Here is a 14,655-nt window from a genome sequence, read left to right as displayed (position 1 = left end):
GCAAGAGTTATCTTTATGTTTGTGTCCTTGTTTGTTTCGCCTAACAAATTCAGATAAAACGTATAATGAAATTACCGCTCATATGACGGTTGTTTACCATGGTTGCTAACTGTGGAAAGTGACGCGTGCATGTTTCGGAAGAGATTAAACTATCGTCATATGAGGCAAGAGCATCTACAACGCTGAATGCCCACAAATCGTCACATTAACATTAACTCCACGTCATATTCTTCAAAAACATTATATTTTATTCAACAATAACAAACCTTCGCAGGCATATTAAAAAATTATTAAATGTGCATATATATGATGTATATATAACAATGTATGTGAGAGTGACGTGAAACCAAGGCCCACCGGCTTCCAAGTTTACAACCAGAAGCTTGGTCCATGAACTTTACCTCCACAACAATCAGATATGATGAATTACAATACAAGATCTACAAAATCATCAACACACAGATTATGTAACTAACAAGATGAAACGAATACATTCGTATAACACAATGAGAATATCAATATAATGAACTCTCAATCTCTAACCTAACCGGTGACAAAACGTATAAGATGTAAACGACGGGTGAATCAAATGAGGATGGGACTAGAGGTGCACACAAAAATCGGTTAACCGGTCCCTACCTGGTTCAAGATCAAGCTTCGTAACCGGTTAGTAACCGGTCTAGTACTACCCGGTTACTAACTGATCCTAACCGGTTTATATTATTGATTTCAAAACCGGTTAGAAACCGGTTAACCGACTTTTTTATTATTATTTTATTAAAAATCGGGGTTTTTTCGGTTATTAACCGGTCCGGTCAAAACTGTTTCTCTAACTGATCAAAACCGGTTACTACCCGACCCGAAAACCGGTCTACCAGTTAACTCCCATAAAAAAAGTGGTTAGCATATAAACCTGTTAATGATTAACCGGTTAACTGATTTGGGCACCTCTACATGGGACAATGCCTTCTCTATAATCTTTATACATCATGCGCAAATGAACTCCGAATGCCAAGCACACCAGTTTTCTTCAGCTACAAGCCCACTTCATGAATATGCCCGTATCTATATGCTACAAGCAGCAACTCACCGAGCCCAATCATGTTTGATGTATATCCTGAAACCCACAACAATTCATGCAAACAAAAAATTAGCATTCAAACACATAAAATGAAAACTAAACTAATAAAAACAACACTTATCTAATTTCACAATTATCTAGTTACCCAGTTTAATTATATGTAAAAAAAATAAGTTACAAAATCTAGAGCATGTGTGAAACTATATCTATATCTATACTATATATAATATACCATTGATGGACAAATTAAGACGCTTTGTTTAAATAATTTACAACAAAATATGCTTGAGGTACAACATTAATAAGGGGCATAAATGTCATTGTAATATCAAATCTTACGTGCATTTGCAATGTATTCAAAATAATTACAAGTTTCATCCTTTAAACGATCATAAATTTTTCATACGTTAATATTTTTTTTTCATACGATCATAAATTTTTCATACGTTAATATTTTTTTAAAATAAATGGCATCATAAAAACGAGCATTCTATTATCTTTAATTTGAGTATCATATTGTTATAGTTTTCGAAGTAAAAAAAATTATGCAAAAGTGTGTCCGGTTTGCTTTTGATAGTTTTTTAATTAAACAATGAGTCAACTTTACACATTTTTTTTGTCGTCAAAAACCAAAACTAAACTGTTTCTAAATAAAACCCAACTAAACCGAACCATTACCAACGATTAGGTTCTGATTTTGTTTGTACTTTGATAAAAAAAATTGAGTTTAAAATTTAAAACAAGAATTATTAATCTGAATATACCTTCACTTCAAACTAATCATCAACTAATACATTATTAAGAGAATCATACTATGAACAAAGATAACTTTGGTCATATAAATAATAAATATTATTAGAATAAATAAAAGGCGAAATAATAACAAGATAAAAAATTATAAAAAAACCACTGGAAATTTGGATAAATTAAAGTTGTAATAGACGAGTTTGCTCGTATTAAATAAAACTGTGGTTAACTATATTTTAACTATGTCTAATATATATTATATCTAATACTAAATAAGTATATAATTAACATTTCAATATGTACGGCCACCTCCGGTTTCAACCATGAAACCAAACTGGTGAATGATCTCACGGTTTTAAACGAAATAATGAACACCCAAACATTCGTTACATGATTATCAAAGTATGTGTTTCCAGTTTCCCGATGTATCGCGCTGGCACTCTTCTAGTAGAGGAAATGCAGTAAGCTCCTTCATTGCCCTTAAAAAGTTTATAGTTAAAAATGTATCTATATTAAAAAACAAATATATTATTTTTACCTTATATAACATAATTTAAATACTTACTAGCATATTTAAGTATCTTTTATAACATAACCAAACCGAAATAACATAATTATCTTTATAACATAACCGAACCCAAATAATATAACTAGTTCTGAAAAGCGATTGATCGGTTATAATTGCTTTTATTATTCAGTAATTGTTATATGTGGTAAATAATCAAATCAACTGAACCGATATTAAAACAGTATTTAATTATTTTTCTATTAATTGAATGTACTTAAGTCAATCTACCCGTGTACAAAGCCAACGGTAAACCAAAATAACCAAACTATGTTTTTCAGTAATTAAAATGATTGCTTATGGGAACATAAAAACCAAAACATCGCTTATAAGTTCTGTTTTAGCTGACAACTAGATCAAGTCATCGACCCATACTCAGACTTATTCTTTCAGAGTAGAGGTGCACAAATCGGGTTCATCTTGAAAACCCGAACCGGTTCGGAACCGGTTTTTTTCACACCGGGTAGAAAATGAAACCGGTTCCAGTCAGGAACCGGTTCGGTTCCCGACCCGAACCGATGCCCAAAAATGCAATCTTTTAGGAACCGGGTAGGTTGGAACCGGAACCGGTTTTTACGTAAAAACCGGTTCCACCGGTTTTTTTTGAAATTTAAACAATATAGCCGTTAGGAACCGGTTCCAATGGCTATATAACCGTTTTAGACCGTTGGAACCGGTTTTTTAACTATAAATAGGTTATCTTCTTTCTATAAATAGCAAGGTTTGTTTGTGTACTTGTTAAACCACTCCCAAAACTATAAAACACACTCCAAACCACAATTAACCTTAAACCGACAACAAATGGCAACCAATGATGACGTTGTTATGGTGATCGAAACAACAAGATGCCCCGATGTTTGGGTTCATTACGATTTGTGTCTCATGACCGACTCACATGAGTTGGCACGTTGCAAATATTGCTCGAAGTTTCTTAAAGCAGCGTCCAACTCGACATTACGAAAACATACGAATAAGTATTGTCGAGAGAAAAGAAGAATGGAAGCTAAAAAAACGGAAGTGGGAGAGTCGTCCGGCTCTACAACCCAAAAATAAGTATTCCCGGGTTAAAACGACGGACTTTGTTTTTTATGTTTTAGTTGTTATGTTTAGTATCGTTTATGTTTTAATAATGTTTGTAATAGTTATTTTTTAGAAAAGGGGTTTGCTAAAGGAGTAGTATTGTAGTTTGTTTTTGAGTTTGGTGGTGAAACAAGTAATGGAAACAACTTATATATAGGTTTGGCCCAAAAACCGGTTCCAACGGCTATATTACCGTTGGAACCGGTTCCAACGGCTAATTGGTGTCTAAAAAAACCGGTTCCAACGGCTATATTACCGTTGGAACCGGTTCCAACGGCTAGTTTGACTTTTGTTTCACCCTTCAAAAAAACCCGTCAGAACCGGTTATTCCGGGTACGAACCAAACCGGTTCCAATTAATAACCGGGTAGGAACCGGTTTGGGACCGGTACTGACATATAAATATTAGAACCGGGTACGATTTTCGGGTACAAAAATACCAAAACCGGGTATTGTTCCAACCGGGTTGGAACTGGAACCGGTTCCGGTTCGGTTCCACCGGTTAGGTTCCGGAACCGGTTTTTTTGTGCACGTCTATTTCAGAGTATGAATTTTATAAACAAACCGGCCAAAAAGACGAAGACACCCCTCTCCACAAGCTGGAGAGGGGCCCACCAAAATAACTTACAACAAGCTAACTTTTACACTATTTAGACCATTCAATGGTCTTACAGTTGGACCAATACTCACACTTGAGTTGCTAGATCAATATATAAAAGTATCATACAATAGAAATAAAATAAAAAAAACTTTTTTTCTTGTATATAATGATGAGAAAGAAAGTTACATCTTTAAATCATACACAAGAACCATAAGACATAATGAAAAAAGGAAGCTTAGGTGTACAAATCACTTGATAATAACATAATAACTTCAAAATGGCGTTCAAGGCTTTCACTAGTTTGCATAATTATAATTAATAGGTATAATAACATCTTCAATATATGTAAGCTTTCTAGACCCAACATTCAAACTCAAAAATATTGTTGCTGAATTCTGGCTCGGTTCTGTTCCCACCACATTCTTGCGTGCATCTCTCCGAATCTTTCTCGACTACATATCAAATATCATAAAACGTCGTTTAGTATAATCAGAACAAGTTGTAACATACTAACATGATCATGGTTTCAGATTTGTACCTGAATCGGACCCGTCTAAGCTCACGAATGCCACCTGGCAAGGTTCTGATAGTAATGTACACACCGGGCTCATCCTGCTCAACACATTCGTTTTCCAATTCACTAACATTGCTCAAAGAAGGCTCTCCAGATTGATCGGCGCCTTGAGAAGAACTGGTTCTTCTAGAAGCCTCTAACGATGATGCCTCGGTTTTGGGCCCGCTTATGTGTGAGAATTTGGTAAGATTGGGTTGTTGGTCAAGTGAATCTGATGATGAGTATCCTATACCAGTTGGATTATAGAAGTTTCTAGGTGGATGTTCTTTGCTAAGTGGTGGTGTTACTGGACTGGCATCAGTAGATTCAGCTATTGAGCTCTGAAACAAAAATATAACTTTTTATCTTTGATGTATGATTCAAAAAATAATATTAGTACTTTGGTAATGTTGATTAGAAGTTATATTAACAAAAGGTTAACTAACTAACTAATAATGTTTATGACCTGTAAACTAACCGAAAGTTTAATACACAGTTCGGCAGGAAATTCGTTTATTTAATAAACAAATGAACACAAACACAATTTTTTGTTCATTTAGCTAATCCAAAGAGCACGAACACGTCTCATTTCTTCGTTCTTTAAAATACGATGTTTGTTTGTTTACGTTCATTTATGTTCATTAGTTTACATTTGTTTAATTTCGTTAACAAGTTCATTTAAACTTTTTTAGGCCCAACACATTGTTCTTCATGTTTACTTTTAGTTGGTTTAAGCTTGGTTAGTTCGTTCATCTGTGTTCAATTATGTTTGTTTATTTACATTCATTCACCGATCTGCTCGTTTATACAAATAATAAACGGGCACGTTAATTTTCTTAACGAACGGACACGCACACGAGCAAGAACAAGAAAAATTCCGTTCATTTGATTATTCGCGCTATACAAACTAACACAGACATGCTTCACTGCTTCCTTTGTTATCGTTCGGTTCATTCACAGGTCCTATATGTTCACATTTTATTCTTTTATTGTATGCAATAAAGTTGTCATTTTATCCAATATGCCTTTACTCTCTTGTCCATGTTTATACACAATGAAAAAAATGAAACCATATATACATTAATCTTTTATGAATACATAAACAATAAAACTAACCTCAGCCTCAGATCTTGGTGGAGACGGCAGTGGTACTCCCGCCTGATTAAACCGTTGAACATTGTACAACTCCATAATCTTCTCACAATTCTCAGACCACCATCTTTGAGCTTGCCATTTGTTAAACATTTCACGACTGATAATACACAACACAATAACATTAAAACATGCCAACTAATATTACACCTAATAACATAAAAGGTTAGTTGTCAGTAAATTTAATTACTTTTTATAACTAACACATAAATATGCAATATTTTCAATAAACTCAACATGGGGTGTCGAACTGTCGATGCATATGAAGAAATAGGCACCAACATGGGATGACACCAGCAACAATCAATCAAAAACATTAAAATGGATTAAATTGCCAACAAATATTTAATAACTGGACCCATTCTGGGGGTTAATTAATAGACAATTATTAAATTTAATACAGTTATTGCGATATAAAATCAAAAAAATTGTCTACGTATATCAACCAGGCCGGACCCACATTCCCTATATCAAGCATTCGGAAAGATGTCACAGTCTCTTCCTTGGACTGTTTTTGTTTTCTTATGCAGTCTGGTTGTTAGTTGCTATGCCCCATAAATATGCTACAGAACACGTTTTCGGATTCAAGTACAAATAAAAAGTAATAATAATAATAATAATAATACGAGTAAACTGCGCTTTTTGTCACGTTTGTTCAAATTTACTATTTCGGTTTAATAATTTTATAAATTGTTTTCAGTCCTTAAAGTTTCATTCCATATAAACTTTTAAACTGAAATAGTAAATTTAAATAAAAAAGCTAACCTGAAACGAATTCGCTTAAGGTCGTTGCCGCCACGAGTCAACAAAACAAACGTGATGAGGACACCGGGCTCCACTTGAGCGACCCACTCTTTACCTTCATCTTCTTCCATAAACACAACCGCGGTCTCGGTTTGACCACTCACCAACGCTGGAGTACTCGCTCCACTCGAAAGCCCCTTAAGTCTAGCTTCCATCTCCTTACCCCAAACCCGAGGTGTCGAATTACCGGTCCTGTTATACCCGCCAAAAAACCGACCCGACATTGATCCACCGGATTCAGAGTCCGTATAACCCCTTCGGGTCAAGTTAGTGTTAGCCGATGAACCGGTACATGGCTTACAATGTTTGTAAGCTCCGGATGCCTTCAATGCAATGTCCTTGATCTATAAACCAATAATATTAGTTTTAATAACACAAATAAACTGCTGTTTATTTTTTTTAAACGACTAATGTTATTTCTACTCTACTTTATAGTAATATAGAATAGACAGTTATTGATATGTTATAAACTTATAATTAACACAAATAAACTGTTTAATTTTTTTAAATGACAAATGTTACTTCTACCCGACTTAATAGTAATAAAGATAGACAGTATATGTTATAAACTTATAATTAAAACAATTTTACCTGAGAAGTTAATGATTTAACGGCTTGTTTGGTTCTCGGTGTAGCGGCCATGTCTCCATCGTCTTCCTCGTGTAGCGATCCACCGATCGGCTGCTTGGAACACACGATACACGTCAACATTTTCGATGATATTATCACGATCACAGAATTATATATGTTACCAACAGCTTCAATTATATATAGTAGAGAAGTTGAAACCAAAGGCATAAATATGTAGAAGCAACAGTTGATGGATCAGAAGATGTTGGTGTAAAGTGAAACAGGCAGTGATGACACAAACGCACGTTCTCTTTTGGGTAGACGAAGGGTGAGTCGGGTGAGAATATTAGGTTGTGTTGTGTCTGTGACAGAGGTTATGACTTATGATGGAATGGAAGATAAGTAGCGTGTGGGTTGTTGGTGTTATAAAGGTGATGGGTCCGAGGGGTTGCCGGTGAGTGGTAACGGTGGCTGTTGATTAATCGATGGAAAAAGGTGAAAAAGGAAGCCTGCTGACACTACTTTGCATCGGTACTCCAAATCACTTTCCTCTAACGATATGTGTAGTGGAGGGGCTACAAATTGAGGCGTTTTGCGTCGTGTGACGCCCAGTCAGTAAAGGGTGTGAATTTGCTTTTGGGGTGTAATGGTGTAGGGGCTACAAATATAATATAATAATAATATATATATAAATGTGTATATATATATATCCCCCTCTCTCAGTCACAATATAATAATATTAAAAAATACAATTCGCGCCCCCAAAAACAACACCTTCCGGCGATAAAAGCTTGCCCCCCCCCCCCACAATTCGCCCCACATTTCGCCTAAGGAGCGGTGTTATAGCCCCTTCGCGCCCCAATTGGCGCCCACTACTAATAACCTAATGTTACATTGCATTATTTCTACCTTCTCTTGGAAATTTCATTTTTATTATTTTTGGGAGAAAATGGAAACATTTTTTATATTTGGTGATGCTACTATAGATATTGAAATGAAATAAATACTCAAAATGTAACAAATTTGTGAAAAGATATGCACATGCGGTTCGTTCTGTCTTCTTCTTCTTTTTTTTTCACGATTTATCGTTTTTTGAAATAACATTTCATTATCTTTCTTCTTAGCATGTCTTTCCTATGTGTCTTTCAGTTTTGGTATAGGTCGAAAGATTTTCGTGAACTTACCGTTAAAGATAGCCTGAATACCTTTTTCTATAAATGTGTATATGTAAATATATGAGGTGTATAATAAAACTTTTTTTATAATAACTGTAAACATAAAACATGTTTTTTAATATTTTGATTAAAAAACAAAAATTAGTAATATGGATATATCATATTTTTCTAGGAGGAGCGAGTTGTGGATTTGGGAATGGGACGTCAAGGATGAGATGGCTAGTTGTTCGTTAGGAGCAGTATTGCACCCTAGCGGCAAGGTCACAATAAAAGAGATGTGCGGCATATGCTTGTCGATGAAGCTGATATGATGCCGTTGATATTAAAATGAAATATACCCATCATCTAATAAATTTGTAAGAAAATATGGACACGTGATCCTCCATCTCTCCTTCCTTTTCACAACTTTCCGCCTTCAAAGTTAATTTATCTTCATTTCTCTACTTAGCACATCATTCTCGCATGTCTTTCAGTTTTCATATAAGTCCAAGGATTTTCATGAAATTACCGTTAAAGATGGTGTAACAGCGTATATCTGCATATACCATGTATATTAAAAAAAACAATTTTAGCAAACACGAAACTTGTTTCTAATATATTCATTCCAACAACAAATATTATTACCATGGCTATTTTGTTTTTCTGATAGGGATGGGCGTCGACCGGGAATGAGATGTGAAGGTTGAGATGGCAAGTCGTGTCGCTAGGGAACACTGCCTTACTCGTTGCGTCAAAGACGAAACAAGAGTGATGTGCGACATATGATTAGGTGGGGGTTGGTGGGGGGGGGGGAGTGCTTTTCAATTTACTCATGTTTCTTCATTAACACGTATCATGTTCAGAACATTATGTATACTTTATTTTGACAACAATTGAACAATATACGCACATATATGTCACCTTATTTTTTTCTATCACAAACCATTTATGATTCACGATGTTTTGTGTTATAAAATAAATACTTTACAAAATTTGTAGCATGAAAAAAAACCATTAGTAGCGAATGAAATTTGCGTAAAACTCAAAAGACAAGTCACATAAGAAAAACTAACGGCACTCTTAATGGGGTCACTCGTGGGGCGTGCTCGTATCAGTTCCTAATACGTACACAAGTGAATTGGGAACTTTTTTGCTACCTTCAAACGAGTTACAAGCTATGAAATACTTGACATGCAAGCGAGTTGGGAGCTTTTAGTTACTTTCAAACGAGTTACAAGTTATAAAATATTTAACCAATCGTAATAGTTAGAAATAGTTGCTCAAATAAAAGAGGTTATAGTGTCGGTTAATCCATATGCTAATATTTATATAGTATTGATTAAATTCATAACTATAAACGGTGTATTAATAGATACAGTTATGGTAATAAATATGAATTAATGAAAAAAATTAATATGGAAAATAAGCATTGATTAGAGCACATGTGGGTAGGGTTAAGATGATGAGATTTGAATGGACCCATAGCCATCAAGGTCCCGATCTGTTTCCTGTATGCGGACTAGTTGCCTTGGTGCACCCGACCCACGCTTCATCATGTTTTCTTTTAGCATAAACATGGTTTTGGGGTGGGGCTAATATCATCAAAACCTTATCAGATGCATGGTCTCATGTCATTACAAAATCATTTATTAATTTTCTAAAACTATTTAAACCATTTTTTATTTAACGAAAATGGTTACTTAGAAAATAGTTAATAGTTACCGCAAGCGTATACGCAGTGTATATTTGTAATGTCATACACTGTTGTATGTAAAGAACTTATATTATTATTTTTACATACTCGTTCTGTCTTTAAAAATCCAAAAAGAAAGTGCCCGAGTTATTACCACCCCACACCCACTTTTTTTGACCGACTTTAAATCTAAAACTGTAGAGTTTTCCAAAAAAATCCATTAACTTATTTACTAGAGTGCCATACAAAGGTTGCCTTCTCCGATTCCAATTTAAAGCAATCTCCCCATCTCGGTCTTTAAATCGAGCAACCACCAAACAACCTTTTTCCACTTCCAAGTCAAACAAATTAGGAAATAATTTTCTAGCGGGGTATCGTCCAACCAAAAGCTAATTTTTAACCCATTCCCAACTTCGTCTTTGATTAACTTGTTTAAAGAAACCGAAGAGAGCGCAAGAAAGTTATTAATCTTTGCAAAACGTTTCCCATGTACTGTTAAGTATTTTATTATAGGGTCTGCCAACATGGTTCTAGGAGAATTATGGCGTGCCATAATCGTATTCCTTCAAAGACTTCTTTCACCTTAAACCTTCACCACCACCTAGATAAGAGAGCAAGGTTAGAGACTTTTAGTGGGCAGATTTCCAATCCTCCATCTTCTTTAGCGGTAGTTGCTCGACTTCAAGCAACCCAATAAATATTTGATTTACCATCATTCTCCACAAAAACTTTCTTCTTTTGGACTTCAAAGTCTCATTTTTTTTTTACTGGGGTTTGGTAAGTAATAATCATAGTTTTTTTTTTTAAATATTTAGTAAGTAATTACTTTAAAATTATTTCTATTATTAAAAATTGAAAAGTGTCAAAAGATGAAAGAGAATTACAATAGAGTTTGAAAGATGTGATCAAACACGAAGAAGATGACATGAACTACACCCTTATCCTCAATTTGGTTACTTCTCATGTAATTTAACATTGCATTCTTGAGTTTTGTATTTAAGGTTTTGAAAAAAAAAAGATAAAAAAAACTTTTTTTTTTTCATTATTGAGCTTTTTTTAGAGAAACAAAAGAAAATAGAAAAAAAAGTTAGGGTTTTTTTTGCTTCAAAACTTTCCAACTAAATATGGTCTGATTGTGAAGGAAAAATTTATAGCCCATTACAATATTACTAATTTACCATATCTCAATACTCTTTTCCATATTGCTATGAGAACATCATTGTAAAGTTACAATTTTTTTCCTATCTTTTTCTTCCGATCTAACTCAAAAATGTAATTAACATTTTATTTTCTTTTATTTTTACTCGAGAATGCGTTTTAAGTATATAAGGTCTTTTCATATCTTCCCATATCCAATCTTATCATTTCTTTTCTTAGTATTTTAAATCCGAGAATGCAGTGTAATTATTTGAAATTTGCATGATGTGAGTTGAGAAAAGTTAGATTTATAATTTGGTTTTAATACTAGTATAACCCGGATCCAAAAATTATAATATTCTGATTTCAAATATTTAACATTTTGAAGACCTATTATAATTTGAATATCCCAAATTCAAAATAGAAAAAAAATCATGTAAATTAATGTAGCGACTTTAGTTCTTATATGCGCGCAATTAGCTATAGGATTGTAATGCTCACACATTATCATTTGGCGGTAGACTTGCTCTAGTAAATACGGTTTTATGACGTCTCGATTTATATTATTTGTCTCTTTAAAAGCTCCCATGAAAGTTATTAATGAATTGGTTTTTGTGAGGCGGTAGAACCAACAATTCAAACTAGGTTGGGTTACTTGGGATGAGGAAATGTGATCTAAAGAATCGGGTGGTTTGGCTGTTGGAATCCTTACAGCTTCCAACACGACCCTTTTTTTATCAAATGATGGTGCAATGTAAAGAGGATGGATTGTTTTTTTCTCGTTGCTCCTCCATTCTAAAAAATATGGTGTTAAATGATACTAATGATCACAGTCGGCTGACTTAGATGGTCGTCCCAAATGATAGAAGTGCTAGCAAGGAGGAGCATCAATCTGACCTTGAGTTTTCGAAGTCATTGTCAATGTATTCGTTAAACAAAAAGGTGGTACAGAGCATAATACTGGTGTCCTTATGGTTAAAAATAGAGCGAAGATTAACGCATTGGTGCGATTCATGTTATAATTTTTTTATTTTTTTATCTTGCTTTGTGTAAGTGCTCATTTTGTGGCTCTTAGCATCTTGTTGGGTGTTATTGATATTTGATATATTAATAAAATTGGCTGTTCTAAAAATAATTTAACTAGAAGTGTCCTAAAATAAACTTACAGAATGTTAAAACATTAGGTATAAAGCTTAAAATGTAGCTTTTAACCTTTAAAACAGATTGGAGACGAGTGTTTCTTTAGTAAAAGCTAAAGACATTAAAAAGAAAGTTAAAGGACTTGATAAGCATTTTCAATTTTAGGAGGGCGCATGTTAAATAAATGAACTTGGAGCATTTTTTAGGCATCTTGATGTCGGTAGTTTATGTACTCAAACTCTCATGTTTAATTAGGTGGCGTCTACGTGACAATATTTTTACTATATAGATCATTTACTATTAGACTATGTGTTGAAGTCCGTGATCGTAGGATGAGAGATGTCATATGGGCTTACATTTGGTATAAGATCACTCACATTGAAATCATCTCATACAATTTTCTTATAATTTAGAGAAAAATATAGAAAATAGTAGAAATAGATGTTAGGTAAATTTTTTGAAATGAAGAGTTTAGCTAAATTATTGGAATGAAGATGGTAAATTGACAATGAAAGGCAAGCTTTAACTGTTATGGGCTTTAAAGTCAAAATTTATTTTAATAATAGTTATAAATATAAAATGTGGTATAATGACACGGTTCATATCCCCATGAGGCGATTTGCCACTTTTTGCTTCGGTTAAGCAAACTCGAAATCAGTTGTTTATTTTCTTCCAAATGTAATCCCAAATAGTCTTTTTATTCTACAAAATAAAGCAATCCTATAAAGAAATACTTAATTATATTTATCTTATATTCATAAAAAGTCCTAAATGTCTTTCGTAGATGAATATTGATCAACCCTTTACAAAAGTTATTGCTTTAATTGATTGCTTAACTCAATTGTTATAGAAAAAAAGAATCAATTGTAATTTTTACTAAAAACACCAAATAAAAATAATTAGAAATTTGTTAAAGGACCAAAAGCATGCAAAATTCAAAGACTTATTAAAAAAATATAATAATTAATTAAAACTAGGAAGTCATAAAAAAGATATCAAAAGGACTCGGATTGAGCTCATACTAATGCCATTGGAATCGTCTCATCGAAAACTACGATATTATATTTTAGGTTTTCGCTTTTCGATTTCTAGCTTGTAGATTTTAGAATTTTTGTTTAGTTCATTTTGTATCATTGTGTTATTTAATTTATTTTTGTCATTCTTCCTTGATATGATGTTATATTACTTAACAATATGTCAAATTTTGCTCGTCATTTTGTTATATTTTATAATACATTTCTCTTCGTACTCTTTCTGGATTTATGAGATTGTCAAAATAACTTGACCCTTATGTTTTACATAGGCAAACGATGAAGTTAGCTCTTCATTAACATTTTAGATTTCAAATATTTTCTCCTAGACGTTTATACATAGGTTCCGGGTTCTATACGAAATAATAATAATTGTTTGAAATATTTAATTTTGGGAGAATAATTTACTACTTTTGGCTTTATGATGATAGTTATAGCTTCCTTCCCTCTTTTTGTTTCCTTGTGATCCTTTTCTTTTATTTTTTAGTCTTTACTTCCTACACCCCAAAGTCTCATGCCGCCATCGCAACTCAAAACATTTAAATCTATAAAAAAGAATGGGATTCGTAGTTTATTAAAATGATTTATATTCTATAATACAACACACAAAATGATTTGATTTATATTGTCCTTACCCCCCCCCCCCCCTTCCCTTAAAAAAAAAACCTTTTAGAGTATTAATTACTATTTTTCATCTGAAACTTTTTATTCGTATTTAAGTTTACTCGTTTTCATCTGAAATTTTAACTCCTCTCGTATTTTCTTTCAAGCTTCACCACTACTCTCAACATGACCTAAATTATTGAAAGTGAATATAAGAGAACTCCAGTTCATTGCTTTTTATTAGGTTGTGTGTAGCATAGATGGGGCGCCAACCCCTCTCCACATTAGCATACTGATACCTGGGCGCTAAAACTACTACATAGCCACCAAGAAGTGTTGCCAAGCCCTCATCCGCCAAGGCTTTAATGTAGGTGCGGGCCATGGGTATGAGGGTGTGGCTCACCCTAGTCAACTAATTGTACATTGTTTGTTTTTAATTTGTGTCATGTTTTTTTAACATAGTTTTTAGTTAAAACCACCACAAAAATAATAAAGGGTTAGTTACTTAAAGCCTCATTGCATGTAAATAACTTCAACTTTAACATTATATTGAACATTAAATGCTACACATAACATGTAAACAACTTCAACTTTTTTTTTATATAAAATAGTAAAACACAGATTTTTTTTCTTTTAATATATATGAATAGGTAGGGAATGTGCCAATCCATTTAGAGGTTCGTTATAGAGCCAACAATTTTAATCTAATATATACCAGGTTGTTCGAAATTTAAACCGAACCGTA

The 14,655-nt window shown here is 33.4% G+C and overlaps 1 protein-coding gene across 1 annotated transcript; it reads right to left on the bottom strand.

Annotated features, from left to right (window-relative positions):
* Positions 1 to 4,302: 4,302 nt before the first annotated feature.
* LOC143555398 (protein Brevis radix-like 2) lies at positions 4,303 to 7,663 on the bottom strand. The gene is made up of 5 exons (XM_077044962.1): positions 7,174 to 7,663; positions 6,544 to 6,926; positions 5,743 to 5,878; positions 4,612 to 4,967; positions 4,303 to 4,525 (listed from the first exon to the last, which is right to left on the bottom strand). The coding sequence occupies exons 1-5, from the start codon at positions 7,378 to 7,380 to the stop codon at positions 4,447 to 4,449; spliced, it is 1,161 nt and encodes a 386-aa protein (XP_076901077.1). The 5' UTR covers positions 7,381 to 7,663; the 3' UTR covers positions 4,303 to 4,446.
* Positions 7,664 to 14,655: the final 6,992 nt, after the last annotated feature.

This window comes from Bidens hawaiensis, unplaced genomic scaffold, assembly GCF_021521415.1.
Source record: "Bidens hawaiensis isolate Kalapana, Puna unplaced genomic scaffold, B.hawaiensis_p1.1 tig00001032_1, whole genome shotgun sequence".
Taxonomy (NCBI): domain Eukaryota; kingdom Viridiplantae; phylum Streptophyta; class Magnoliopsida; order Asterales; family Asteraceae; genus Bidens; species Bidens hawaiensis.
Note: the sequence above shows the minus strand (reverse complement) of the source record. Positions and strands in the feature narration are given on the sequence as shown.